Source organism: Protopterus annectens, chromosome 14.part0 (genome assembly GCF_019279795.1).
Source record: "Protopterus annectens isolate FY-2018-M chromosome 14.part0, PAN1.0, whole genome shotgun sequence".
Lineage (NCBI taxonomy): Eukaryota > Metazoa > Chordata > Ceratodontiformes > Protopteridae > Protopterus > Protopterus annectens.
In genome coordinates, this window is record NC_056748.1 from 918,862,683 (window position 1) to 918,888,216 (window position 25,534).

The 25,534-nt window shown below is 39.7% G+C and overlaps 1 protein-coding gene across 1 annotated transcript in view; it reads right to left on the reverse strand.

Moving 5' to 3' along the window:
- The window catches only part of ABCC2 (ATP binding cassette subfamily C member 2), an 833,283-nt gene extending 808,384 nt beyond the window's left edge, over nucleotides 1-24,899 (reverse strand). The window contains exon 1 of the mRNA XM_044055642.1: nucleotides 24,677-24,899. Within this exon, the coding sequence (XP_043911577.1) occupies nucleotides 24,677-24,718 (42 nt within the window). The 5' untranslated portion in view covers nucleotides 24,719-24,899. The remainder of the gene's footprint in view (nucleotides 1-24,676) is intronic.
- Between the last annotated feature and the right edge of the window lie 635 nt (nucleotides 24,900-25,534).

The following is a 25,534-nucleotide window of genomic DNA, read 5'->3' on the forward strand; positions in this document are numbered from 1 at the left end:
GCATCTTGGGGCAATGCAGAAATTTCCTCATGTACACAGACAGCCTTCTCCTCCTGCCACCCAACACTACAACCTGTGAGAGATGCACTTATATAGCCAAACTGGAAGCAAAGCTCTCTTCATCCAAGACTGGACTAGACAGTCAAGAGGAGAAGGTAAACACTAGCACCACACCACATTCATCACATAGTCCCTTTAAACCTACACCACCAAAACACACAGAAAAACAAAACACACACCTACATTCGCGGAGGGTCTCAGTAAAAACCTGCCCAAGCAACAGGGACCTCCAAAGCAGAAAAACAAGCAACCTTCACCCCCACAACACAAACCAAATGAACACATAGCCCACAAGCTCAGTGTGCAACTCAACCACAGCCCATAAGGCATAACAACGTACCCAACACTCATAGGTGACTCTATAGTCAGGCACACTGATGTTCCACTCACCAGGCTAAACAAGGAGAAAGTTACTGTCAGCTGCTTGTCGGGTGCCAGGATCCGCCACATAATGCATACACTCAGGTCACTCCACAACAAGTACAAATATGACTCTATACCAAAAAACAATAAAAACTGCTGATAAGTACAAAAACGGCAAACTGGAAGTCCGTGAAAACCTTTATTTGAAACTGCTTAAGCGCTTTTCGTACGTACTGTGTACGAACTTCGTCATTGTTCATGTTGGTGTGAATGATCTGAGACGGACCTCCCTGGACTACATAAAAAGGGACATGGAGGAGCTGTCCGATCTTGTAGCCCAGGCAGGTATGACTCTAGCCCTAAGTAGCATCCTGCCATCACCCAGAATGATACCACAGAACAAGGACAAAATGACTGACTTCAACAATTGGCTAAGCTTCTGGTGTCATTCTAAGGGGTCCCAGTATCTGTCTGCCTGGGATGACATGATCGACAAACCACGATGCTTTGCCAGAGATGGGCTGCACCTGTCGCCCCTGGGATTCTGGATACTGGCTAAGGCTCTAGCCACCCCTATAGTGCCTTTTTTAGGCAAGGTTCAAATGACAAATTTACCGCCATAACAGGTACAAGCAAGCAGAATCTGAGGGTATTGCAACTCAATGGTAGAAGCTAAACCCCAAAATGCACTAACTCAAGGCACTCCTTAAAATGGAGAACATCAACATCTGTGTAGTGACAGAGACCTGGTTCAAGGCTCCAGAGAGTACCCCTGCATTACCAGGTTATAATTCATACCACACCTTTCGGCCACCTAACCTGGACCGAAACACTAAAGGCGGAGGTGTGTCCATATTCATTAAGGATATCCACACCTACAGGCTAGTTGCTCAGCATAATGCTTCCGAGGTTATCCAAGTGCAACTAACTCTAGGCAAGACCGCAAACCAAATTGTAGCTTCATAGAGATCCCCCACCATGCCCCAGGATTCCCACTCCTCATTTCGTGAAAATATTAAGGTACAGCTTAACACCCTAATAATGGTCGATTTCAACTACCCCAGCATTAACTGGGAAAACTACTCATGTACCAACTCTTGTGCTCAATGTTTTCTGGAATTCATAAATTCCAATGCCTTGGATCAACATATCCACACCCCCACCAGGGGCAGCAATATCCTAGACCTGGTTATTACCAACATGGGCAACCAGTGCTCCACACCAGAGGTCAATTCCTTGTTGGTCAGATCCGACCACAAGCTACTCACCCTAGACATCCACATACCTCCCCCACCCCCCATTAGGGAAACCACTGTAAAAATGTTCTCCAAAGCCAACTTCAAGCTTCTTAAGATAGAAGTGGCAAACTTCATGACACCCATGCTGATGGACAATAGAGGTATGACTGCTGAATCCTACACAAATGCACTTACACTTACAATCCCTAACAGAACCAAGATGCTATCCTCCAAAAAAAGGAAGCCAATCTGGTGGTCCCCTGCCATAAACAAACTCTACAACAGAAGACAGAAACTGTTGCAAAAAAGAGTAAAATCCCATGATTGGAGAAACTCCCTGGTCAGCCTCAGTAAGAAGCCGAGATTCCTCATAAAATCCTCCAAAGCTAGTTACGAAAACAAAATCGCCACTGACTCTAAAGACAACCACAAAGCATTCTATAGCTATGTCAAGAATCTGAATGGCAACACTCAGATCTGCTCTGAGGTACAGCGCAATGGCACTAAATATACAGAAGCAACTGATATTGCCAACATCCTGGCAGATAGGTTGATTGCTAACTTTACCCCCCTCTCATCCCCTAAAGGGCCCATCTCCATATCGGAAGAATGCAAAGTTCCTGTAATCAAGGCTGCACAGGTAAAAAACACACTCTCCAAAGCCAAGAACACAGCATCCATGGGACCTGATAACATCCCAGGCTGCATTCTAAATGAACTACAGAACAAACTGGCACCCCACCTAATAACCATGTTCAATCATAGCCTCACCGCAGGCTATGTGCCCACTGAATGGAGCACAGTGACTGTTATCCCACTCATCAAAGGGGGAGCCACCACGGACCCCAGAAACTACTGCCCATTTAGGCTGATGAGCCTGGTCTGCAAGGCTATGGAATGTATCATCATGGAACTTATAAACAATGACATTGGTAATCTCCACACTCTGGACCCCACCCAGTTCGGGGTGTGTTTCCTAAACCTGATAGACTTCTTTGAAGTGGTCACCAAAGCCGTAGATGAGGGTAAGGTGGTTCACACAACCTATCTAGATCTCAACAAGGCTTTTGACACCATCCACCACTCTGGAATTATAGATAAACTCACTAAACTAGGTATAAATCCCTATGTCACAAGATGGGTTGCCAACTGGCTCACTGACATAACCCACACTGTGAAAGTAGCAGCCTCCAAATCCAACTTCAGACCAGTGACAAGTGGAGTACCATAGGGTTCAGTCCTGGGTCCTCTCCTGTCTGGTATCTACTTCTCCAAAGTACAGGCTAACACAGAAGGTCTTTGGCTAACGAAGTTCACAGATGACTGCAAACTAGGAGCCATAATCATAACTCCAAAAGATGTGGACATCCTACAAAAGGGCCTTGCTGAGACAGATGCCTGGTGTCAAAGCCATGGCCTTAAGCTCAATGCCAAAAAGTGTATTGTCATCCCTTTTGGTAAAAATTCTGTACCCATGAACTACCACATAGGAGGTAGTCTACTTAACACCGAAAGTGTGATAAGAGACCTTGGGACACAGGTGGACAGTAGTCTCTTCTTTGATAATCACATCATCACAGTAGTCAGGAAATTCTTCTACGTAGCACACCTCATCACAAAAGGTTTCTCATCCAGGAAAAAGGTCATTGTTCCCCTCTACTCATCACTCATTAGACCCATTATAGAGTACAATGCCACTTTTGGTATGTACTTCACAAGACATCTACAACAACTGGAAAGGTCACAGAAATACCTCACAAAGAGGATTACCAGCTTCAAACAGATGCCCTACACAGACCATCTCAAAAAACTGCAGCTTTACTCCGTTGCATATCGCCTACTCAGAGGCAATCTCAGCCTAACACACAAAGCTATGTCAAACCCAGAGCTTTTGGACATGCTCCACTTAAAGAAATGCCAATCATTCCGAGCTACACTCTCTAGGGACCTAAACCTTATCACCACAATAAACAGAACATGCTGGAGGGATAGATTCCTGTCCCAGAGACTTCCCATACTCTGGAACAAACTACCTATTTATATCAAACAAAGCTCCTCATTAGCACTCTTCAAGGAAAAATCTTGATGATTGGATGGGAGATAGGAAATTCACCCCAGGGATTACGTCTGTGGCTCTGCTCGACAGTGGCACAGGAAAATAATTTTCTTGGGTGGCGAAAGCCAGGGTACCTTTTGGCTAGGCTTATATAGGCCGTAGGGCCAATAGCCTAGTACCTACCTACGAACCTATGTAATACTGCTAGTTTCTACACACTGTGACGTGCACTGACTCAGTGTTCCACTGCCACTTGACTGCACTGACTCAGTGTTCCACTGCCACCTGACTGCACTGATTCAGTGTTCCACTGCCACCTGACTGCACTGACTCAGTGTTCCACTGCCATCTGACTGCACTGACTCAGCTTTCCGTTGCCACCTGATGCTGTACTTTGCACAACTGAATGAGTATTCATTCAGCCACACAGTATGCTGCATGATGTGTTAGTAGGCAATCACTTATGCAAGTACAGTTAATTCTGCACATTACTGCATGCAATGCAGAGCATTCAATTTAATGTTCTACTGCTGCTTACTACAGTACTTTATGTAACTGAAAGCTACATTCTTTCATCACATAGACTACAACTTCCTGTATGAGTAGGCATGTCACTTGTGACACTGTTTTTCCAAAACAGATAACATTCCATATTTTTCTGTTACTTTTTATTGTGCATTCCTATGCCTCCATGTAACTCACTGTGGAATGTCCTCTAACCTTAGATGCCAAGTAAGAGATTCCAATAAGGCTGCTGGTTCATTCAGTGAAAGCAATTCTGAGGACTCTGGTATTTTTTAATGATGGCAGTGATGTCCAGATTGCTGATTTTAAACTTATGATGCTGGAGTTCTAAATCCGTAGGAGTTGGGGGTTGCCTAATGGTTAAGGTGTTTATCTCACAGACACAAGGTACAGAGTTTAATTCTCTCCTTGAAGGAAAATTGCTTAGGTTTAAAATGGTCCACAAGGGCGGTGAGCCAGTTACTTGCCTATGACCCTTATTTAATTCAGCAGGAAGGTCAGAGGACAGCAATGTTGATGTTAATAAGGCTGTATGGCTGTCTCCATACTGTAATGATAGGTGTTTGTAAAATCACAAATAGTGTGGGTTCTGCTGGAAAATAATGACCTTTTTTGCTGATGATTATTAAATGATATATGTATATATTTAAAACTGATGACTGCATTACTTTCATTTTGTGGTCACACTTACTGCTATCACTGTTGGTTCACAGCAGTGCACTATTGTTTTGTTAATGTTTGGAGTAGCAGCAGTATGTGTACAGGTAAAGTGCTTTTGTTTGGAATTTAGCGCAGGAAGTTAGTGAACGTATGGATTTGTTTTAAAATTAGCTATGAATATAAAATTTTGAATGAGCACTGTAATGATATTCACAGGAGCTGTCTCACATTGTTACACACACACGCACAGGCATATTCATGTGCACACTCACACATACACACAAATACACACTGTGCAACTTTCCATCTACAAAATGAGAAACACTATCTCTCATAATGAGGAACAAAGGAATAAAATGTGGAACACTTACAAACATTTAATTAACAGCTTCAACTAGGAAACTCACAGAAGAGTTAAATGTGCTATTTTGAACTTTTAAAGCATTCTTTTGATGAATTAGCATGATACAGCAGTATTTATCATGGATATAAGTTTAAAAAATTCTTAACACGGAATATAAGACCATCCCTTTTAGTATGAAACTGCAAGGAACATAGACTTTTTAAGTCCCAAAATGAGTAATGTTTCTTGTAATAAGGTACTTGTGATGCCCGTGCCCTAGCCCAGCAATCAAGGAGCCTCAATCCTCACCACTAACACTAGAAAGGGCTTCTCATATATGAAGGAAAGGTAAACAATACACACAATAAAGTACAATTTCCCTTAAGAGCACGCAGAGATCGCCGTCAGTCAAGGGGCTGGGCGATCCCTTGCTCTCCACGTCCCCAATAAGACTCCCCACTGGCACAGCTATAGGGTCCAGATCTCAGCCTAGCTGGGCAAGATAAAGCCTCCAGCACCCCCTCTGTCCAACCAGTGCTTCATGTCCCTGCCCAAGTAACTAACACACACACACTTTGAGATTAGAGTTTATACAACTACACAGACACTCCTGGGAAAGGCGGGCACAGGTTCTCCAGCTGTGCCCCTATTACCCAGACTGTACGAGGATATGACAGTACCACCTGCCACCACCTAGCTAATATTTATCAGCTGCTCAAAGGCCCTTAAAAGGGTGTCCAATTATTACTGTGCAATATTATTATCCAATTGGTAGTATAACTAAACAGTCAAGGATTATTAGAGTGACTTGGTACAGTAATCACTATAAATACGCAATGTACTCTAGACCTTAAATTATCTCTACACAAAACAGCCACAGTTGAATGGTTTTAAAATATTTAATAATAAATAATAAAAACACAAGACAATACTTCTTACTACACAGTGCTAGTCAAGAGTTCAAAGATCACAGATAAATACTTAAAATAATTCAGTAGTACAGTTCTGACATCACAGAAAACACTTAGTCTAATCTTTCTAGTTCCTAGCTATTCCTAAAAGAAAACACAAGTCTGAGATAACTTACATAAGAAAACAGGCAGAGTGCTGTTGAATTGGATGGTCAAGACAAAAATGCTTAATCCTCTCTGGTTCTCTCTGTGTAAATTGACATTGCAGTTCTGATTTACATTACATCATTCTTCATACTTTCCTGGGGTTCCCAGGCTACACAGTACATCATTTCTCACACTTCCTTGGGTTCCCAGGCTAACAGAAACTGCATTTACATTCTTAACATCTTCCTTTTTGTTATCTTGCAGCTGGTCAGGAGCAGAGCAATAAAATACATTTGCATGTTTAAATCTAGCAATTTAAGTCTTTATTAAAACAATAGAAAGAATTTCTTCATCTAGCCCCCTCGGCACCACTGTCTACATCAAAGGGTCACCACATGCTTTACTTTGATCAGTAGAGTGCACTGTTGTCACATTTATTTCCAGTTCCACATGTAACAGTATTTCTTTACATTTAAGACAACAAGCCTGTAGTTTACATTCATATTTACAAATGACAGACTTATCTGCAAAATTCTATGTGGCTAGGCTGGCAGCCTTCATCTATCTTTACCCACTCTTCACATACCCCCCCCAGAGAACTCGAGCTATTTTTCAATTGACCCTTGAGAAACACTGCTTGAGAGGGTTAGGTCTTTCTGAGTGTACCTTACCCCATTCCTTGTCTTGAGAGCCCATCTGCATTGGCATTGCTACTCCCACTGTGGTGCTGCACTGACATATATGCTTGCAACCCTAAGCTCCATCATAGCAATTTGGCATTTTGTTGGCTGGGTCTGTTTAACCATATTAGGGAGATATGATCTGTCATAACAGTGAATTTCCTTCCATACAGATAAGGCTGAAGTTTCTGCAGTGCCCACACTATAGCTAGACATTTCTTTTCCACAGCTGCATAGCAGACACCCTGTGTTTGTGCCTATGACTGAGAAAAAACACTGGGTGCTATTCTCTCTCTGAAGAAATCTGGCTAAGTACAGCCCCCACCCCATGGTTCAAAGTATCCACCTGTACAACAAAGTCTTTGCTGTAATCTGGACTGGCTAACCACAGGGGGTCCTCCCAAAGCTTCTTTAAGCTTCTGGAATGCCTGCTCACATGCAGGGGTCCACACTACCTTATCTGGCTTGTTCTTCCTTGTCAGGTCTGTGAGGGGAGCAGCTATGGTACTATAACTGAGGATGAACTTTCTGTAGTACCCTACTGTCCCTAAAAATGGCCTCACCTGCTTTTTAGTAAATGGCGCAGGTAATGCCTGAATGGCTTCCACTTTGGCAGGTTCTGGCCTTATTTTACTACAACCCACACTATGTCCTAGGTAGGAGACCTCTGCCATATCCACCTGACATTTGCTTGGCTTAATAATCAACCCTGCCCTATGTAGTCTGCACAGCACCTCCCTCACATGCTGATGGTGCTCTGGCCATGAATAGCTGTAGATGGAAATATCATCTAGGTAAGCAAGGTCAAACTCTCCTGCTAGGATATGATCTACCAGCCTCTGGAAAGTCGCTGGGGCATTCTTCATCCCAAAGGGCATATTTGTGAACTCATACAAACCAAAAGAGTCACAAAGGCTAACTTCTTCTCTCACTCTGGGAGTCAAGGGCACCTGCCAGTAATCCTTGGTAAGATCAATGGTTGTAAGCTACTTAGCCCCGCCCATCTGCTCTAGGGCCTCATCTGTTCTAGACATGGGGTAAGCATCTGACTCTGTGTGATTATTTAATTTCCTGTAGTCCACACAGAATGTGATTCTGCCATCCTTCTTTGGCACCACCACCACTGGGGAGACCCACAGACTGTTGGACTCTTGAATCACCCCTAGTTCCAACATCTCCTATACCTCCTCCCTCAGAGTCTGTTTGACTCTCTCAGGCACTCTATAAGGGGCCTGTCTAATAGGTTTTTGGGGTCCTGTATTCACCTGGTGCTGCCCCAGCTGGGTGCACCCTGGTTTCCCAGTGAACATGTCCCCATATTCCTGCAACACTGCTCGGATTTCTCGAATCTGGTTAGGAGATAGCTGCTGGGACATTGCTATCCCTTCCACTGAGGTGTCAGCTCGAGCCTCACTGAGGAGATTAGTCCCCAGATCTCCCTCAGACTCCTCCTGCAATCCACTGCAAATGCTCAGCACAAGGGCCTCCCTATCATGGTAAGGTTTCATTATGTTAACATGGTACAATTTGTGCCCCTGCCATCTGCCTACCAGTTCCACCATGTAGTTAACATCACTTACCTTTCTTACCACCTTGTAGGGTCCCTCCCAAGCTGCTTGCAGCTTGTTGTGTCTTACAGGAATGAGCACCATTACCTGCTGCCCCACAGCATACTCTCTACCTCAAGCATTCCTGTCATACCACACCTTTTTCTGTTGTTGGGCTTCTGCCAGGTTCTCCTGGGCCAAGCACGAGTTCCCTGTGCCTTGTCCTGAGGTTTAGGATGTATGCCACAACAGACTCCAAATGAGACTCGCACTCACCTTCCCACTCATCTCAAATTAAATCTAGAGGTCCCCTTACCCTATGCCCATACAGCAACTCAAAGGGTGAAAAACCTGTGGATTCCTGGGGAACCTCTGTGTAAGCAAACAACAGCTGGGGCAAATATTTGTCCCACTCACTCTTAAATTGATCTGCAAATGTCCGTAGCATGGACTTGATTGTAGAGTTTAACCTCTCCACAAGACCATTAGTCTGGGTATGGTAGGTGGTAGTCTTCAGGTGCTTCACTCCACAGGACTTCCACAGACAAGCCAGCAGGTCCAACATGAAATTGGCACTTCTGTCAGTCAGTATTTCTTTTGGGAAACCTACCCTGCTGAAAATCTCTAACAAAGCATTTGCCACCTTCTCTGCCTCAATGGAGGACAAAGCCACTGCCTCAGGGTATCGTGTAGCATAATCCACTACCACTAGGATATACCTTTTCCCTGAAGAACTTGGGGTACTCAGAGGACCCACAATATCCATAGCTACCCTCTGAAATGACTCTGCAATTATAGGCAAAGGCATCAAAGGAGCTCTCACCTTGTCTCCTGTCTTGCCTACCTTTTGGCACTGCTCACAAGTCCTGCAGTACCCTGTTACATCTCTGGAAATTCCAGGTCAATAGAATTTCTGCATAATATGCCTCTTTGTACATTTTATGCCCATATGACCTGCAAAGGGAATGTCATGGGCTATGGCTAGAAGCGCCAGATGGTAGGCTCTAGGCACTACCAACTGCTGTACTCTCTCCCCTTCTAGCCCTCCCTCAGGGGTCCACTCTCTGTAAAGCAACCCTTTGTCCCAGTATACAGATTCCCCCTTTCCTTAAGAAACAGGTGCCTCCCTAGCTACCTGCCTCAGGCCTTGCAATGTCAGGTCTGAGAGCTGAGCCTGTCTCAACTCTCTCCTTGTAACCCCTCCCAGCTGCCCTTCCACAGGAAGTCTGGCATCCTCTGACAGTGGTGCCTCACTATCAGCCTGGGTACTACTACTCACCTCTACCTTTGCAGTCACTCTGTCCAAGGGACCATCAGTACCTGCAAGCAGCTGTGGCTCACATTCAGTCTCACTGCTACAGGGTAGCTCCCTCCCTGAAGTAACCACCTCACCAGTCCTGGCTGCAAGTATGCAGTCTGTCTGAATCTCCTCCAGGATACCAGACCCACATGCTTGTCTCCTATCCTGACTGCATGTAACTGCATAAGCACATTGTACTGCCTCATCCAAATCCTTCCCTATTAGGACATCTGTAGGATGGTAGTTCGGTACCCCTGTTGTCTCAAGACAACCTACTATTGGCATTTTATCTTTCCCACTTACTGGCTCCCTCACCTTTGGTTCCCCACCTTGCCTCCGTGGGCACCCGTATGCCACATGGTCCCACTGGTTGCATTCAAAACATTTAATCCTAGCTCCTGGATGTGTACCTAGACTAGTGGCTTCCCCTGCTACTGGCAGATTCTGTTGGCGCAGTCTGTGCTGCCCACCATGGGCTCCTTTAGACCCGTGTGCAGTACTAGGGGTCCCCTTCCTGTGCAGGACTGCCCTGCTTGCCAGGTATAGATATCCCTTCTTCCCCAACTCATCTGAAGTAGCACATTGTCTATCAGCTACCCAGATCCTCATGTCCTCAGGCAAAGTGCTAAGGGCTTTTTCCCTCAACAAAAGATCTGCCAGCCCTTCAAAAGTGGTGACCTGACATCCACTCACCCACCTATAGAAATAATTGCACAGTTCAGCAACATATTCACCCACACTTTCATCTGCCTTGCGTCTATGCTCACGAAACTTTTGCCTATACATTTCAGGTGTTAGCTTAAAAAACTCTAATAGATCATTTATTTACAGCAGTATAATCAAAACATGCAACGTCAGACATTTTAGACAATACATTTGCAGCTTTACCATGGAGTAAGGGGGTCAGGAACTGTACCCAGAGCCATTGGGCAAACACTATACTGTTTGCATACCCTCTCAAACATATGAATGAAACTATCAAAATTATTCCCCTCTTTAAACTGTGGAAGAAATTTACTGACCTGTTGTGCTTCTGGGGTCCAGTTACTCCCTTCCCCATTACCTCCATGACTCTGGTGAAAAGTCAGCATTTCTCTCTCATGCTTCCTCTGCTTCTCCTTTTCCTCGGCTTCTATTTCCAAATGCCTGGCCTCCAACTCAAGTCCCTTTAGCTCCAGATGGATTTTTAAGTCCACTGCAGAAAGGTTGAGCTGTCCATTCTCCAAGGGTATTATATCTCCACTGCTAGTCTGATTGTCCTCCGGGTTGCTGTTTTCTGATGCAGCTGTAACCAAGGCTGCAATCAGGTCTGCCTTAGTCAGGTTTCCATGCACTAGTCCCCTGGCCTGTCACATCTCCGCCAGCTGGCTCCTTGTCAACTTTCCATACTCCTCTGCTGACATGCTGCCTGCTCACCCTGACTAACTAAGCTAACAAAAGAAATAAAACAATTGTGATCTGAGCGCTGAGTATTCACTGCATGAGTACAAAACACCTTCAAAGCTCATTGTACACAAGCTACAGGAATTCATATAACTCACACCACTACAAGCCAATTAGTATTTGCCAACCAATTAATATGTGGTGTGGATATCCCACTGCTGTCAAACAATTAATATGTGACCCCCGTGCCCTGGCCTAGCCTAGCCTCAATCCTCACCACTAACACCAGAGAGGGTGCCTCGTATACAAAGGAAAGGATAACCAATGCACACAGTAAAGTGCCATTTCCCTTAAGAGCACACAGAGATCACAGTCAGCCTGGGGCTGGTCACTCTCTTGCTCTCCAGGTCCCCAGTAAGACTCCCCACTGGCACAGCTATAGGATCCAGATCTCAGCCTAGCTGGGCAACTAAAACCTTCAGCACCCTCTATGTCCAACCAGTGCTTCATGTCCCTGCCCAAGTAGCTGACACACATACACTTTGAGATAAGAGTTTATACAACCACACAGATACTCCTGGGAAAGGCTGGTACAGGTTCTCCAGCTGTTCCCCTATTACCCAGACTATACGGTAGTACCGCCTGCCACCACCCAGCTAATATTTATCAGCTACTCAAAGGCCCTTAAAAGGGAGTCCAATTATTACTGTGCAATATTATTATCCAATTGGTAGTATAACTAAACATTCAAGGCTTATTAGAGTGACTTGGTACAGTAATCACTATAAATATGCAATGTACTCTAGAGCTTAAATTATCTCTATGCAAAACAGCCACAGTTGAAAGGTTTTAAAATATTTAATAATAAATAATAAAAACACAAGACAATACTTCTTACTACACAGTGCTAGTCAAGAGTTCAGAGATCATAAAAAAATACTTAAAATAATTCAGTAGTACAGTTCTGACATCATAGAAAAATACTTAGTCTAATCTTTCTAGTTCCTAGCTATTTCTAAAAGAAAACACAAGTCTAGGATAACTTACATAAGAAAACAGGAAGAGTGCTGATGAGTTGGATGGTCAAGACAAAAATGCTTAATCCTCTGGTTCTCTCTGTTTAAATTGAAATTGCAGTTCTGATTTACATTACATAATTCTTCACACTTTCCTGGGGTTCCCAGGCTACACAGTACATCATTCTTCACAGTTCCCTGGGTTCCCAGGCTAACAGAAACTGCATTTACATTCTTAACATCTCCCTTTTGTTATCTTGCAGCTGGTCAGGAGCAGAGCAATAAAAATACATTTGCATGTTTAAATCTAGCAATTTAACTCTTGGTTAAAACAATAGAAATAATTTCTTCATCTAGACCCCTCGGCACCACTGATTACATCAAAAGGTCACCACATGCTTTACTTTGGTCAGTAGAGTGCACCGCTGTCAAATTTATTTCCAGTTCCACATGTAACAGTATTTCTTTGCATTTAAGACAACAAGCCTGTAGTTTATATTCATATTTACAAATGACAGAATTATCTGCAAAATTCTATCTGGCTAGGCCGGCAGCCTTCGTCTATCTTTACCCACTCTTCACAGTATTCTTGAAAGAGGTATCTACAGACTGAATTGCTCTTTGACAAGGAATAATAATTGGTGCATTGTTTGAATTTTTCTGTATGTAATGTTTTTTTTTTCCTGAAGTTAATGTAGTACAAAGCTGTAGGGCAGGTATGTAGTGACAGAGGGTGGGATGATGATAGTGCTTGGAGCAGATCAGGGAGATGGATGGTGATGTGCACATGGCAGTCATGTATGGTGTATGCAGCAGTATTGTGTTAAAGGTTCCATATGTGTGTTTGAAAACCCAGTCAGGGACATTCTGCACTATTTTGGATAGTGGGGAGGTGTGCACAGCACAACTAATGTCATATCTTGTCTTAGATGACTAAAAAGCTAAAAAAACTCCACACTGTAAAAGTTGAAGACTCCAAATCTGACCTCAAAGCAGTGACAAGTGGAGTACCACAGGGTTCCATCCTGGGACCTCTCCTGTTTGGTATCTACTTCTCTGAAGTACAGGCTAACACAGAAGGCCTCTGGCTAATGATGTTTGCAGATGACTGCAAACTAGGAGCCACAGTCAAGTCCTCAAATGATGTGGACATCCTAGAGAAGGGCCTCACTGAGACAGATGCTGGTGCACAGCCATGGCCTCAAGCTCAATGCCAAAAAGTGCAGTGTCATCACCTTAGGTAAAAACTCTGTACCCATGAACTACCACATAGGCAGCAATCTACTTAACACTGAATGTGTGATAAGAGACCTTGGGACCCAGGTGGACAGCAGTCTCTCCTTTGATAGCCACATTGCCACAGTAGTTAGGAAGTCCTTCTACATGGCACACCTCATCATAAAAGGGTTCTCATCCAGGAAAAAAGAGGTTAATGTTCCCCTCTACTCGACACTCATTAGAACCATTATAGAATACAAAGCCCCTTTTGGAATGTACATCACAAGACATCTACAGCAGCTGGAAAGGCCACAGAAGTACAAAGAGGATTACTGGCCTCAAACAAATGCCATATATAAATTCCAGCTTTACTTCGTAGCATATCGCCTACTCCGAGGTGATCTCTGCCTAACATATAGAGCTATGTCAAACCCAGAGCTGTTGGACATGCTACACCTAAAGAAATCCAAATCCCTCTGAGCTACACGCTCTAGGGACGTAAACCTTGTCACCGCAATAAAGAGGACATGCTGGAGGGATAGATTCCTGTCCCAGAGACTTCCCATACTCTGGAACAGGCTACCCATCTATGTCAAGCAAATTTCTTCATTAGCACTCTTCAAGAAAAATCTTGATGAGTGGATGGGAAATAGGAAATACACCCCGGGGATCACTTCTGTGTCTCTGCTGGACAGTGGCACAGGAAAATAACTTTCTTGGGTGGCGTAAGCCAGGGAACCTTGTTGGCTAGGCTTGTATAGGCCCTTGGGCTAATAGCCTAGTACCTACCTATAAACCTATAAAAGAATACATAAATGAATATTTGCCCAAAAATAAAACACACCATTCATGCTAATTTTAAAAACAAGCTACAATAAGCATGAGACCACTGTCAGTACAACACACAGATACAACATATGTCACTACTACACAAAGTTAACCGTAATTCCTTGAAAAGTAGTGCCTTATATAAAAGCTAAAAAAAGTACAATATTGATTACATTACAAAACTGAATGTAAACACATTACGTTGTTTTATGGTGTTACAGTTGAAGCACAGGAAAAACGTAAGAACTTCAATAGTTCCACCTCTACTCTAGAGTTGTTTTCCTAACATGAAATCATGCTAGGGGTGGAGTTTTACAGAAAAATAATTTTAGAATGCCAACAGACCTACAACTAGAAAATAATGCTTCCAAAAAATACACACACACACATATATAACAGATACCACTATGGTAAGTTATATTACTATTGCAACACAGAAAACAAAAGCAGAACATCTTAAAAAGTATGTAAACTCACTTTGTTATTTCGATTAAAAATTGTTGCAGTATCTTCTATCAGGCAATTTCTGCTGTAGCTGTGTGTACCTTACCTGGATTTTTGCATTATATTGACTCTGTTCGTGGAGCACAGTAGTTAGTAGAACTATACTGGTTTAGGGTTACTACCTGTCCCTCTTTGTGCAGCACAGTCCCTATTAGGGAAGTTGTGTCGTGATAAATTCTGAAAAACTGCAACTGTCCTGAGATTTTAGGACAAACATATTTCTTAAGCTGTCTTAATAGTTGCATAAAACAAGTATATTGTATCCAAAACACCTAAATGTTATATGAAATAGCATAAATAGCTCAAATGCTACAAGAATAAGCTTTTATTTGGGCAAAAAAGTGAAGTTCAGTCCTTTGCACTGCATGTTAGTATAGTTTATCCTGCAAAGTATCATGCCTCTACAAAAAATGTCCCACTTTGTGCATTTGAAAAGGTGGCAACCCTAAATGATTTAACTCTAGTGTAATGTTTAGCAGTTCGACTGCAAAGCTTGTAATTTTGAGTTAAGACTCACATTAGTTATTATGAGGTGCTTGCGATCAGTGTAATACAGGATGCATGCTCACAGGCAATTAGGTAGGGTTTTGTAAATGATTTTCCACTGGGTCTTTGAAATTGCCTCAGAATGTTTTGTGCCCTTACAATTTCATAACAAGCAACCTTACTAATTAGCAATACAAGCAACAATAGCAGGAAGTGACTCATTGAGTACTAATTGCTTGTTTAACTTGCAAACAATGATTGGACATGCTATTTGTTTGCCAAGCAGGGTTAATCAGACATATAATGGCAACATCCGTTTTGACTACACTTGGTATCATTAGTTTGGTGACTAGGCTGGATGACATTGTATTGCTTCCTTCTATTATTTGAGAGGGAGTATCATTTTAGGGAAAAAACTAGCTGCCACTAGTACTTTTGACTTAAGTCTTACCTGGAATTCCAAAATACCAAGTGCATGAGGTGTAACAAGGGTCTAAGTTGCTCTTTTAATTTTGGACATTGTTAGGTGACTTGACCAATACATAGGTATCCTGAGTTCAACTTTCTGATTAGAGTTTTACTAAATTGTTTCTATATTTTTTCATTAAGATTTTCTTTGTGACTGCCCTAAATAAATATCAGGCAGGTCAGATTATTCTGTTATTTAGCATAGCCTATGCTAAATGGTCACAGTTTAGCTTGTTTGTATTAACTTTGGTTTGTTTTAAACAAAAGTGTTTGCTTGATTATAAAATGATACAGCTGTATTAATGGCACTTTTGCTGTACTACTAGCACTGTTGGATGATTGCACTTAGTATTTCTTTTCTTACAGCAGCAGCAATTTTTATCCAGAAAATATTATTTAGAAACTAAAAGGTCACTAAATATATATCCCCAGTTTTTACACTGGTAGGCAATATAAAATGGCATTTGTGTATGGAAACCCGATGGGGTTAAAACAAAAGTAATCATTACAATTAGCTATTGTAGCATATAATGAAATACAAAGCACTTGTGTCAATGCCCATATACTAAATAGTGTGTTGCAGTAACAAGACAGATATCTATTTCATATCCAGCAGCTGTCAATACTAGATCCAGCTATTGTAAAGCAGTCTAATAAAAATCAGTATTTTTAAAGACAACATTTGCATATTCTAAGCACACATGTCAAAATGTGAACATCTATTTAACTTTTAATACAATGACTGCCAGAAGCCTTGTAAAAGAAATAATAGAAATACTATATTCTCCGTTGTTGCTGAATTCATATGTCTATTAGTATATAAACATGCAATGCACACAAGCATAGATAGGTATCCTAAGGCTGTCCAGGTTATAGATATTAAGGTGCCACAATAAAATAAAGTGATCATAAATTTAAAACTATGTCTGTAGTTGAACTGAGTTTATACAATCTAGCAGTACAGAGTAATTTTATAATAAAAGTACAGATCTTACTCTAGGAATAATTTCAAGCAAAATAAAGTGTTATGACATTTTTATTTTATTTCAGCCAAGCACACTTATATTTCCTTACAGGAATGTAGATTAAACTGGCATGATTCATGCATACCCTCATTCTCCAGTACCTAATAACCAAATATTAGCATCAGGAATATTTCAGTTGTACAGTATTAGAACCGTTATCTGATTAAGTGTTTGTATGCCGATGCAGGAGCAGAATATCCTGGCCTTCAAAAGCTAGCATTCCACTGCTCAACTATGAACGCAGGGTTCAGAATACTAGCAAAGAAAAAATTATCATGAGAAACTGCACTTTTCATTGTTTAAACTGAGATCTGAAGACTTATTTATTCCAATGTGGATTTAATTTTTCACATTCTTGCCTATGTACTTGTATTAACTGAGCTATGAAGTAATGCTGGGCTCATAGCAGAGCTCATGTTCTACATGAACAGTTTGAAGCTGCTCTACTAACTTCTTATTTCTTTAAAAAAATTGTTGCATTCTGAAACAAATACTATTTACAGAGTTCCTAAGTACACAAAGATTGAAATATTCTTGTCTTTGCAGTCTTTGTTTGTATAGAAGTATCATCTTTCTCTTGTAGCTATCTCAAATATTATCAAATTATGAGACTAAAATACTAGACTGCTAATCGGTGGTGGTGATATTCTGTGTGAAATAGTAAAAAGAAAGAATCTTTGTACTTAAGAATCTGTCAAGTAACAACAGACAGATTTTGAACTGAACCCGTTAACTGTATGCATTTGCAGGAAGGTGCAGTCAACAGCATTATTCATTTATTCTTCTGCAACACCCCTGGTTAAACTAGTACTACTATAGCTATGAATTAATGCCATAAGTCTCTGCTGCCCAGAACCTAATGGACTATTATTACAACTGTATCCTTCTCTATCGTAGCCTCTCCTTTATCTTCCTTGGGCCTCCTCACCCCCTTCCTTTCTTTGGGATGCTTTAACTCGTCATTTAAAAACAATATTCAGATACAACCCATGTGACTGTTATTTTTAACCAAAACTATTTATAAATGATATAACTGATGTCAAGGATGTCTGAATAATGGAACTTGCTGATGAGTGAAACTGACTGTAACTGATGCAACAATGCAAATTATGTGCATGGTGTTTGTACGATGGGGCTTTTCTCCCTGGGCCTCCACTGAAAAAGGGCACTGCTCATTTGGACTACACCGGTAAACAAATACCAATAAATAAATTCTTTCCTTTTGTCATTTCTCAATACCTGCAAATCAGAAGGGATTGCTTAATATTGACACAAAACATAAATGTGTTTACATAATTACAAATATTATTAGAAGTATTTGCATGTGGCTATAAGGGCAAGATGGTGTGTATTAAAAACAAATGTTTCAGAAAATTGGCACTCCACTCTTTCAGTCAAGTTTTAATGAATGTGAGAATGCAGTCAAGTGCTACGGTGCTTGTTTACTCTTCTTTGCTACCTTAATCATGCTCATTTGGTAAACCATATATTTAACCACTCAGATCACATTTAGGTTGATAAATGTTTTTGCAAGGTCTTTTGTTCATTCTTTTATTTTTTTCTTCTTTCTGGAGTTTGTCTTCCCTCCCTCTGCTTTACAACACGTCTTGCTCCTGTCCATGCTGTCATTTTCTTTCTGACTTGTCCAAGAGTGTTTTCTGTTCTGTTTTACTTCCCATAGATTTCGTTCCACCTCTGTTTTCCCTGGATGACTCATTATTTTCCCATACTTATTTTCTTGAAGTTTCACATTCTTTCAGTGGGCCTTACTGCACATTGTAAACATGTATACTCATTTCACGTTTTTCAAATTCCTCGCATCATTTTCTTATCATGAAACTTTACACTATGTTTTGCTTTTTGCCATTCCCCAATATCCAGCCTTGATTAAATGTCAAGTATAACGCACTTCCCTCCTCTCACCCAGTACTTTTATATCATGTTACAAAATTGAGTAAGCATTTTGTAGTCAATGCTCAGAAGCTCAACTTCTCTTTGCTAACAATGTAATTTTCTTCTCATTATCAGTTACTCTTTTTCATGAGGCTAGATCTCCAAAATCCTTTTACTACTCTTGAATGTTAGTTATGTAATAAAAAATTACCCATATTTCCTTTTCAGTATTTTTTCTGTCAATATGTAAAGAAGGCACCATCTTTTTTTTGAGTAGTCTTCCTAGACTAAAGTTTCATCTTTTTATTTTGTATGAGTTTTTTATACATAGGGAGCTTGCCTATCAAAACACACTGCTGCTATTTGTACAGTGAATTTAAAAGTAAATTTTGCATGATTAAAATTAAGTTGGTATGGAATCAGAAATAATACTTACCCCAATGTTGAAGAGAGTTTTTTTTTCATTCCTATTAATACCCTTTGCTATTCCCTCATTGTTGGCGTTACAGCTCTAAAGCACAAGCAATTTCAGTTATTTCATTTACAGTTTTTACTAGTATGCTTTGCTGTCAAGATTTAAATCACATCTTGGAAGTAAATTTACCTATAGGTACAGGTCTGGTTCTACCATCTAGTGCAGGGTTTGGTTTCCAGTATCTGTGCCCTCCATTGACACAGTAAACATTTATAAGGGCCCTGCTAATGAACACAACATTCTTCTTTGCCTATATTATTTTGTCCAAGATCCACTTATATTTTTTCAAGCTTTGATGATAATGTTTCAATTACAACACTCTTTAGATCTTCAGACTTGCATTCTAAAGGAAACATCATTTTTTGAGTTCTCCATTAATATTTAGTCCTTTTTAGGTTTGTGACATCTCTTTGTCATCCATTCTACTTATGAGGTTTTCCACTTTATTTGAAATTTCTGTGATGCCTGTATCTTTGCTACTACCTTTTTAATTTATTTCATGAGGTCCTGCAGACAAATTTGCATCCCTGATTTTTCTTCAGTGCTTCCTGTTGTAGTTGTTCAGTCTAAAGTATTATTTTATGTGGCTGCTGTTGTAGGAAGCCAGTCCCTCTCCATTGACTCGCCTGCATTTGCATTTCTCATCCTGCCTTCATCTATTTGACTTTTTAGGTCTTCCAGTGTTCTCATCTTCCTTACATATCTGAGATTCTGTTTTTGCCTTGCATTTCCTCATCTTCTAAACTTTGCTATTAATTCTGTTTTCCTGGGGAGCTGTGTGCTGTTTATATTAACATGCAGTCATTTTGGCTGGACAGCCACTGGATATGGAAACAAATGTCTGATAGTGTTTTGGGAGCACCTACTTTGCGTGTTGAGATTCACGCAATAGGCAACATCAACACAAAAAACTGTACAACAAAATCCACAGAGATAGTGTCCCATAAAAGTCAGGCTGTCCAAGCATAAAAAACTTATTAAAAGTAAAAAAAAACAAGGATGCCTGCCAACTCTCTGTAGTTCTATTTAACTGTTAATTCAAGCCCTGGGGAATGATGTATTTAAAAAAATACCTTAGTTTTAAAGGAAAATGACTAGGAAGTAGAGAAGTCAAGGTTTTGGTATATGCAGATGATATTCTTTTATATGTGATTAAATCAAAAGTATACACTGTGCATGAAGTAAACATGCATCCGTTATCTCAGAAATATGAAAACTGCAAATTCAGTATGAATGAAAAGGAGCATTTCTAATTCTGAAAGAGTACACACAAACCTAACATCAAAACAATGTTGAGGGGGCCGCTGCAAGCAAACGATGACCTACATAAAAACCAGTGCCACTAGAAAATTGCAGATTTTTTTCAAAAACTTTGAAAATGTTTTACTCATGAATTACAGGCTTTGGTACCCAACCTGACTTACCCTGTAATAGTTGTATTACGTACTAAAATTTGCATTAATTGCATATGTTACCACAAGGATGTATTCCCATATGTAGAGGCTTTCAGTCTGTGAAAATTCAGTGCAGACTATTCTTTAAATACTAAATGTTCAAAACTACTGAACATCATAAGTACTGCAACAAACACATCTGGCATTCATTTATTCATGTAGTGCATCTTCAGCAGATTATAATTAATACCTGATTTAACTGCATCTGTTTTACTGAGAATTTATAAATCATTTACTGAACTGCTGAAGGGAAAGTTTAATTCCAACACCACAAGAAGATGTGATAAGGACACAGCTATTAATGTTGTTATTACTAAAGGATGCTCATGTATGCTTCTTTATGACTTATGAAAATGAAAGTAATGCAAAAAGCCAAGTCATCTAAGCTTCCTGCATGTTTACATTGAAATTTAGGATGAAGAATCCCTGCAGGAAGAAACTCAGTCATGTAGAATAAATAATTATGATTACTGCCTTATCAAGGTGAACAGGGACATTTACACTTCTCATACCAATTGTTTCATTTTGTTTGCCATTAAAAGCTTCCCTGACTGTTTTAAGCCAGGGTTCTTATGATCAATAATTCTGATATAGCTGAGAATGATGAAACTAAACTTAAAATGAGTCACTTGAAATATCACTTACAGAGGATATCCTTCCCATATGCTACAACATTTTGTTACACTGTTCTCATACTTTGTTAGGTTTAGTTGAATATTGCCTTCATATTGCAACTTAAATAGTCACTTTCTTTCATGAGAAATAAAGTGAATATCTATCTTATTGCAGTCAGTTTAGTAAAAAAATACTAATGTTATATACATTATTTGTATGTGTGCATGTGTGTGTATATATATACATGTATATATATATATATATATATATATATATATATGTATGTATGTATATATATGTATATATATGTATATATATATATATATATATATATATATATATATATATATATATATATATATATATATATATTTATCATTGCAGATTTCCTTGGGGACAGCAAGTTGAAGACTGTAGAAACAGAATAAAAGTCACACACACAATTTTCTTCTAGCCCTGCTAGGACCTAAGCAGTACCAAACTGTAAAATAACTTAATAGCTACAGCACACAAGTAAAAGAGAAAGACAATATAAATAGATAAAATTAAGTTACTTACCTGAATCAACATAATGAAATGAATATCATAACAAGAATTACATTGTCTTCAAAGATGGCAAGTGGCAACTATAAGGCTACTACTGAGCCGCTCAAAAAACTTCTAGATTCAAACAGAAAAGGGATAGAACAATCCATATAGGGCAGAAACATGGCATGAAACAGAAAGGAATAAACATAATATTGAAAACCGCGATTCTGCTTCTGCTGTTCTGCTTCACATATTACCAAGTGAGGAGAACTGAAGCTGAGGAGGAGCAAAAACTTAGAAATACTCCATCAGGTTCAGGTTTCTTTTCTGGTCTTATCCATAAAGTTGCATGTGGGCTTTCTGTTTAGTAACTTCTACCTCTGTAAAATCTTTGACTGTATAACTGTAATTACTGCGTATGCACAAATATAACTACTGGAAGAATAATGCAATGTAGACAAATGTAGCTTTTCTCCCTGGGCCTCTGCTGAAAATGGGTATTACCCAGTCAGACTTTCATTTTAAGGCAAATAAATTATACTGTGTCCCTCTTCAAACCCTTATATTTGGGAACAGGTCACTCACTCAGGATGGAACAAAATTGGTTTCAGCTAAGGGTAGGGTTTGTCATAGTCTTTCAAATTATGTCAGCTAAATTAGCATCTGTCCTTGCCAACCCATATAAGGATGTCAGAGTCACCTTAAAGGCAAGCAACCAAGATGAATAGTAATTTCAAACATATGGTTGAAAAACATTTTTTAACTTTTAATCAGTCACTCAGAAAATCCATCTGCCCTGTAATATGCATACTTGTGTTTGTCTTATATAATTAAAGCTGTAGGTATATACCAAGGCTCCCCAGTCTTTCAACAAAGCCACAGTTTATACAAGTTAAGAAACTAATTCAAGTTCAGCCATCTTGCTAGGTTGTATAATGAAATATTGCTGTCCAGTATGGAGTACTAGCTTAGTTTTTCCTGCTGTTGCTGATGTACCCTCATATCTGTCCTATGCATCTGAAATTCTCGAACCACCTTTATTTCCAAAGTGCATAGATTGAAATTGTTGTACTAAACATCAACCCCCTTTCGGTGAAAAATAGCTTTATGAAGCTAGATCTTTCGTTTTATGACTTTTAGCTCCCATACAGTTTATTTATTTATTAAAAACAACTGTTGGCTTCCTGTTTATGCCCCTAAGGTACATGAAAGTTTCTCTTACCGTTACTCATCTCTTTTCCCCCTCGGAGGAATTACAAATGTATAGATTACAAGGTATCTGGAATCATTTTGAATTTTAACAAAGTCCTCATATCATTTTGACTAACCTTCTCAGGACTGCCTCTACCTTTCCCAAATTCCAGCACAGTGCATGTGACATTTACTTATGAAAGCATAAATATATAACATTAATTTAGGTGGTCTCTGCTGTTACATTCTGCAGTTATTTATTTTGTAAAATTCTTAAAAAGTTCTTACGAAAATAAAATTCTTCAACCAAAAGAAAAACAAAGAAAAAGGTGCGGCTCAAGTATTGTATTGTCTAGTTCAAGTATCCCAAGTATGCTCAACAACAAATTAAAAGCTTTCAAGTACTGCTGTATTAGCTTTATTTTTCTTTGTAGGATTATTTTAATTTGAAAATACTGGGATTGGGGTATTAGTTCAAAAGACATGTATGAAAGAACAGGTATTTGACAGACAGATGTGTGGAAACAACATTAAAGTGAGAACTGATGCTTCTCTTACTGAAAAAGAAGTTCCCCATGCAAACAGTGAACTTGGACTTGATTAAGTAAGGCTTCCCTGTCCACAGAAAACAAACGTCAGGCAGGTTTGCAAATATGCCATTTCATGCAGTTTGATTTTCAAACGGGCATTCACACACCATGTCCTCCTCACTTATAACTTAAACCAGAAAATATTTTATAAAAGAAACCTGTTCAGAAATCTTATAAAAAGTACTGGTGAGGTCAAAGAGGGTGAATAAGAAGCTTAAGCATTTAGCAGGTAACTTAATTTTACTATTCAATACTGTTTTGTCTCCCCTTATTACTCATATCTCCGAACAAAGGTCCACTCTGCTCCAGACATTTAGCATTTTGTCTGAAGTTGTGAAAACATTGGAAACTAAAATTATACAGATTAAAAAAAAAGTAAAATATGAATGCCTGGGAGGAGGGGACGGTGATGAGATATTCAAAAGCAGTGGATTATACACTGATTGTATCACTGGACTCCACAGCTTAACTGTCATACAAGCTATAATTCATATAACATAAAGAAGGTTTTATACTTTCATCAACAAACAAAAGACTGGAAGGCTGAATGTTCTAATCCCAAATCCGGAATTGTATTCATTTGTTTGCTTTTCCCTAGTAAGGTCCACTAGAAAAAGTGCCTGATTTCAAGTAAGAGTCTAACTTTGAGAGTGAGGCAAGTGGTAGTTTGTGGGAATCTCAGACCACAGTTAATTAGGTACTTGTAGCCTTAATAATCAGTTCATTAATCCTATCTTATAGTGCTTTTAGTACAAGAGATGGCTCTGCCTTAGTGAGAAATTATCCCTATGATGTGATACTTTGCCCCATTATGGACAGCATTCTTTCTGAAGTGAGCTATTATATGACACATTAGAAAAGTAGGTAAGTGCTCCAAGCTCCAGCAGTATCCGAAAGTCAACAACACAACATTTATTCCTTGGGAGAAACCTGTGCATAACTACCACTGCTTTTGTGTACATTCCATGAACAAAGTGCACAACTAAGCAAATACATTCAGAAGAATATCAGTGGATAGTTCAGCATTAAAGAAAAGCCTCTGCTCAGAAACAGTGAATTTGCCTTATCTAACTAGCCTCTCCTTACTTTTGTAGGTTCTGGCAAGGTATTCTAGCATTTACAGATATTGTTGTGAAGGAAAAAGTGTAATCTTATAAAATTAGCTGACTTACCCAAAATACAGAACCACAATACTGATCCAAAACTCCAGACATGTTTAGTTTGGGCGCTCTGGTATTTTATAATATTTAGAAGGAGAGAAAAAAGGCTGGTCTACAAAAGTGTGTATATGGATGGTAATGGGTTTGATTCCCCAGTCACGAACAAATGTCATATGGCTCAGCAAGTTCGAAATACCTGTTGATCTGGACTTCAGCAGAGTCCTTATGATGTGAACTAAAGACAGGCAGAGGAGGAATGACCCTTTGAACAAAGTGATGTTAATAATTAACATTCTCTTTTCATAATGTGCAGAGAATCAAGCCTTCCAATAATACATACTTAACTTTATCTTTACTTAGATACAACATAGTGCACTGTCATTCATTCATGTGACTTCTAGAATATTTACTCATCCACAAGGGTGTGTTTCTATGTACTAATATAAAGTCTATGCACTGTATCTGCTGATATTATTTTAAAAAACATTAAATTCAGCAAGATACATGTGCCAGAGTTTTACCCATGTGGTAATGGAGAGATGTCCTTAGCTGACTATTGTAAATAATGTTAACTGTAACTTTAACAGTACTGATTTTCTAAAAGGAGGTGCTGAAGGAGGATATAAATTCACAACTGTTCCAAAACCTAATGTACATCTTTCACAGGGTAAAGGAAAATAGTACAGTATTTAAATTCTTCTCCACTTGTGTTTCAGTTTTTAAACATTTATTTTTCTGATTATTTCCTGAGCTTAGCCATCAGTTCCTATCAAACATGCACCTTTACTAGTTTGCCTCACTTTCTTCCTTGTGTCAAACATACTGATTCATGAGGTTTATGGGTGGAGGTGACAACACCATGAGGTTTGT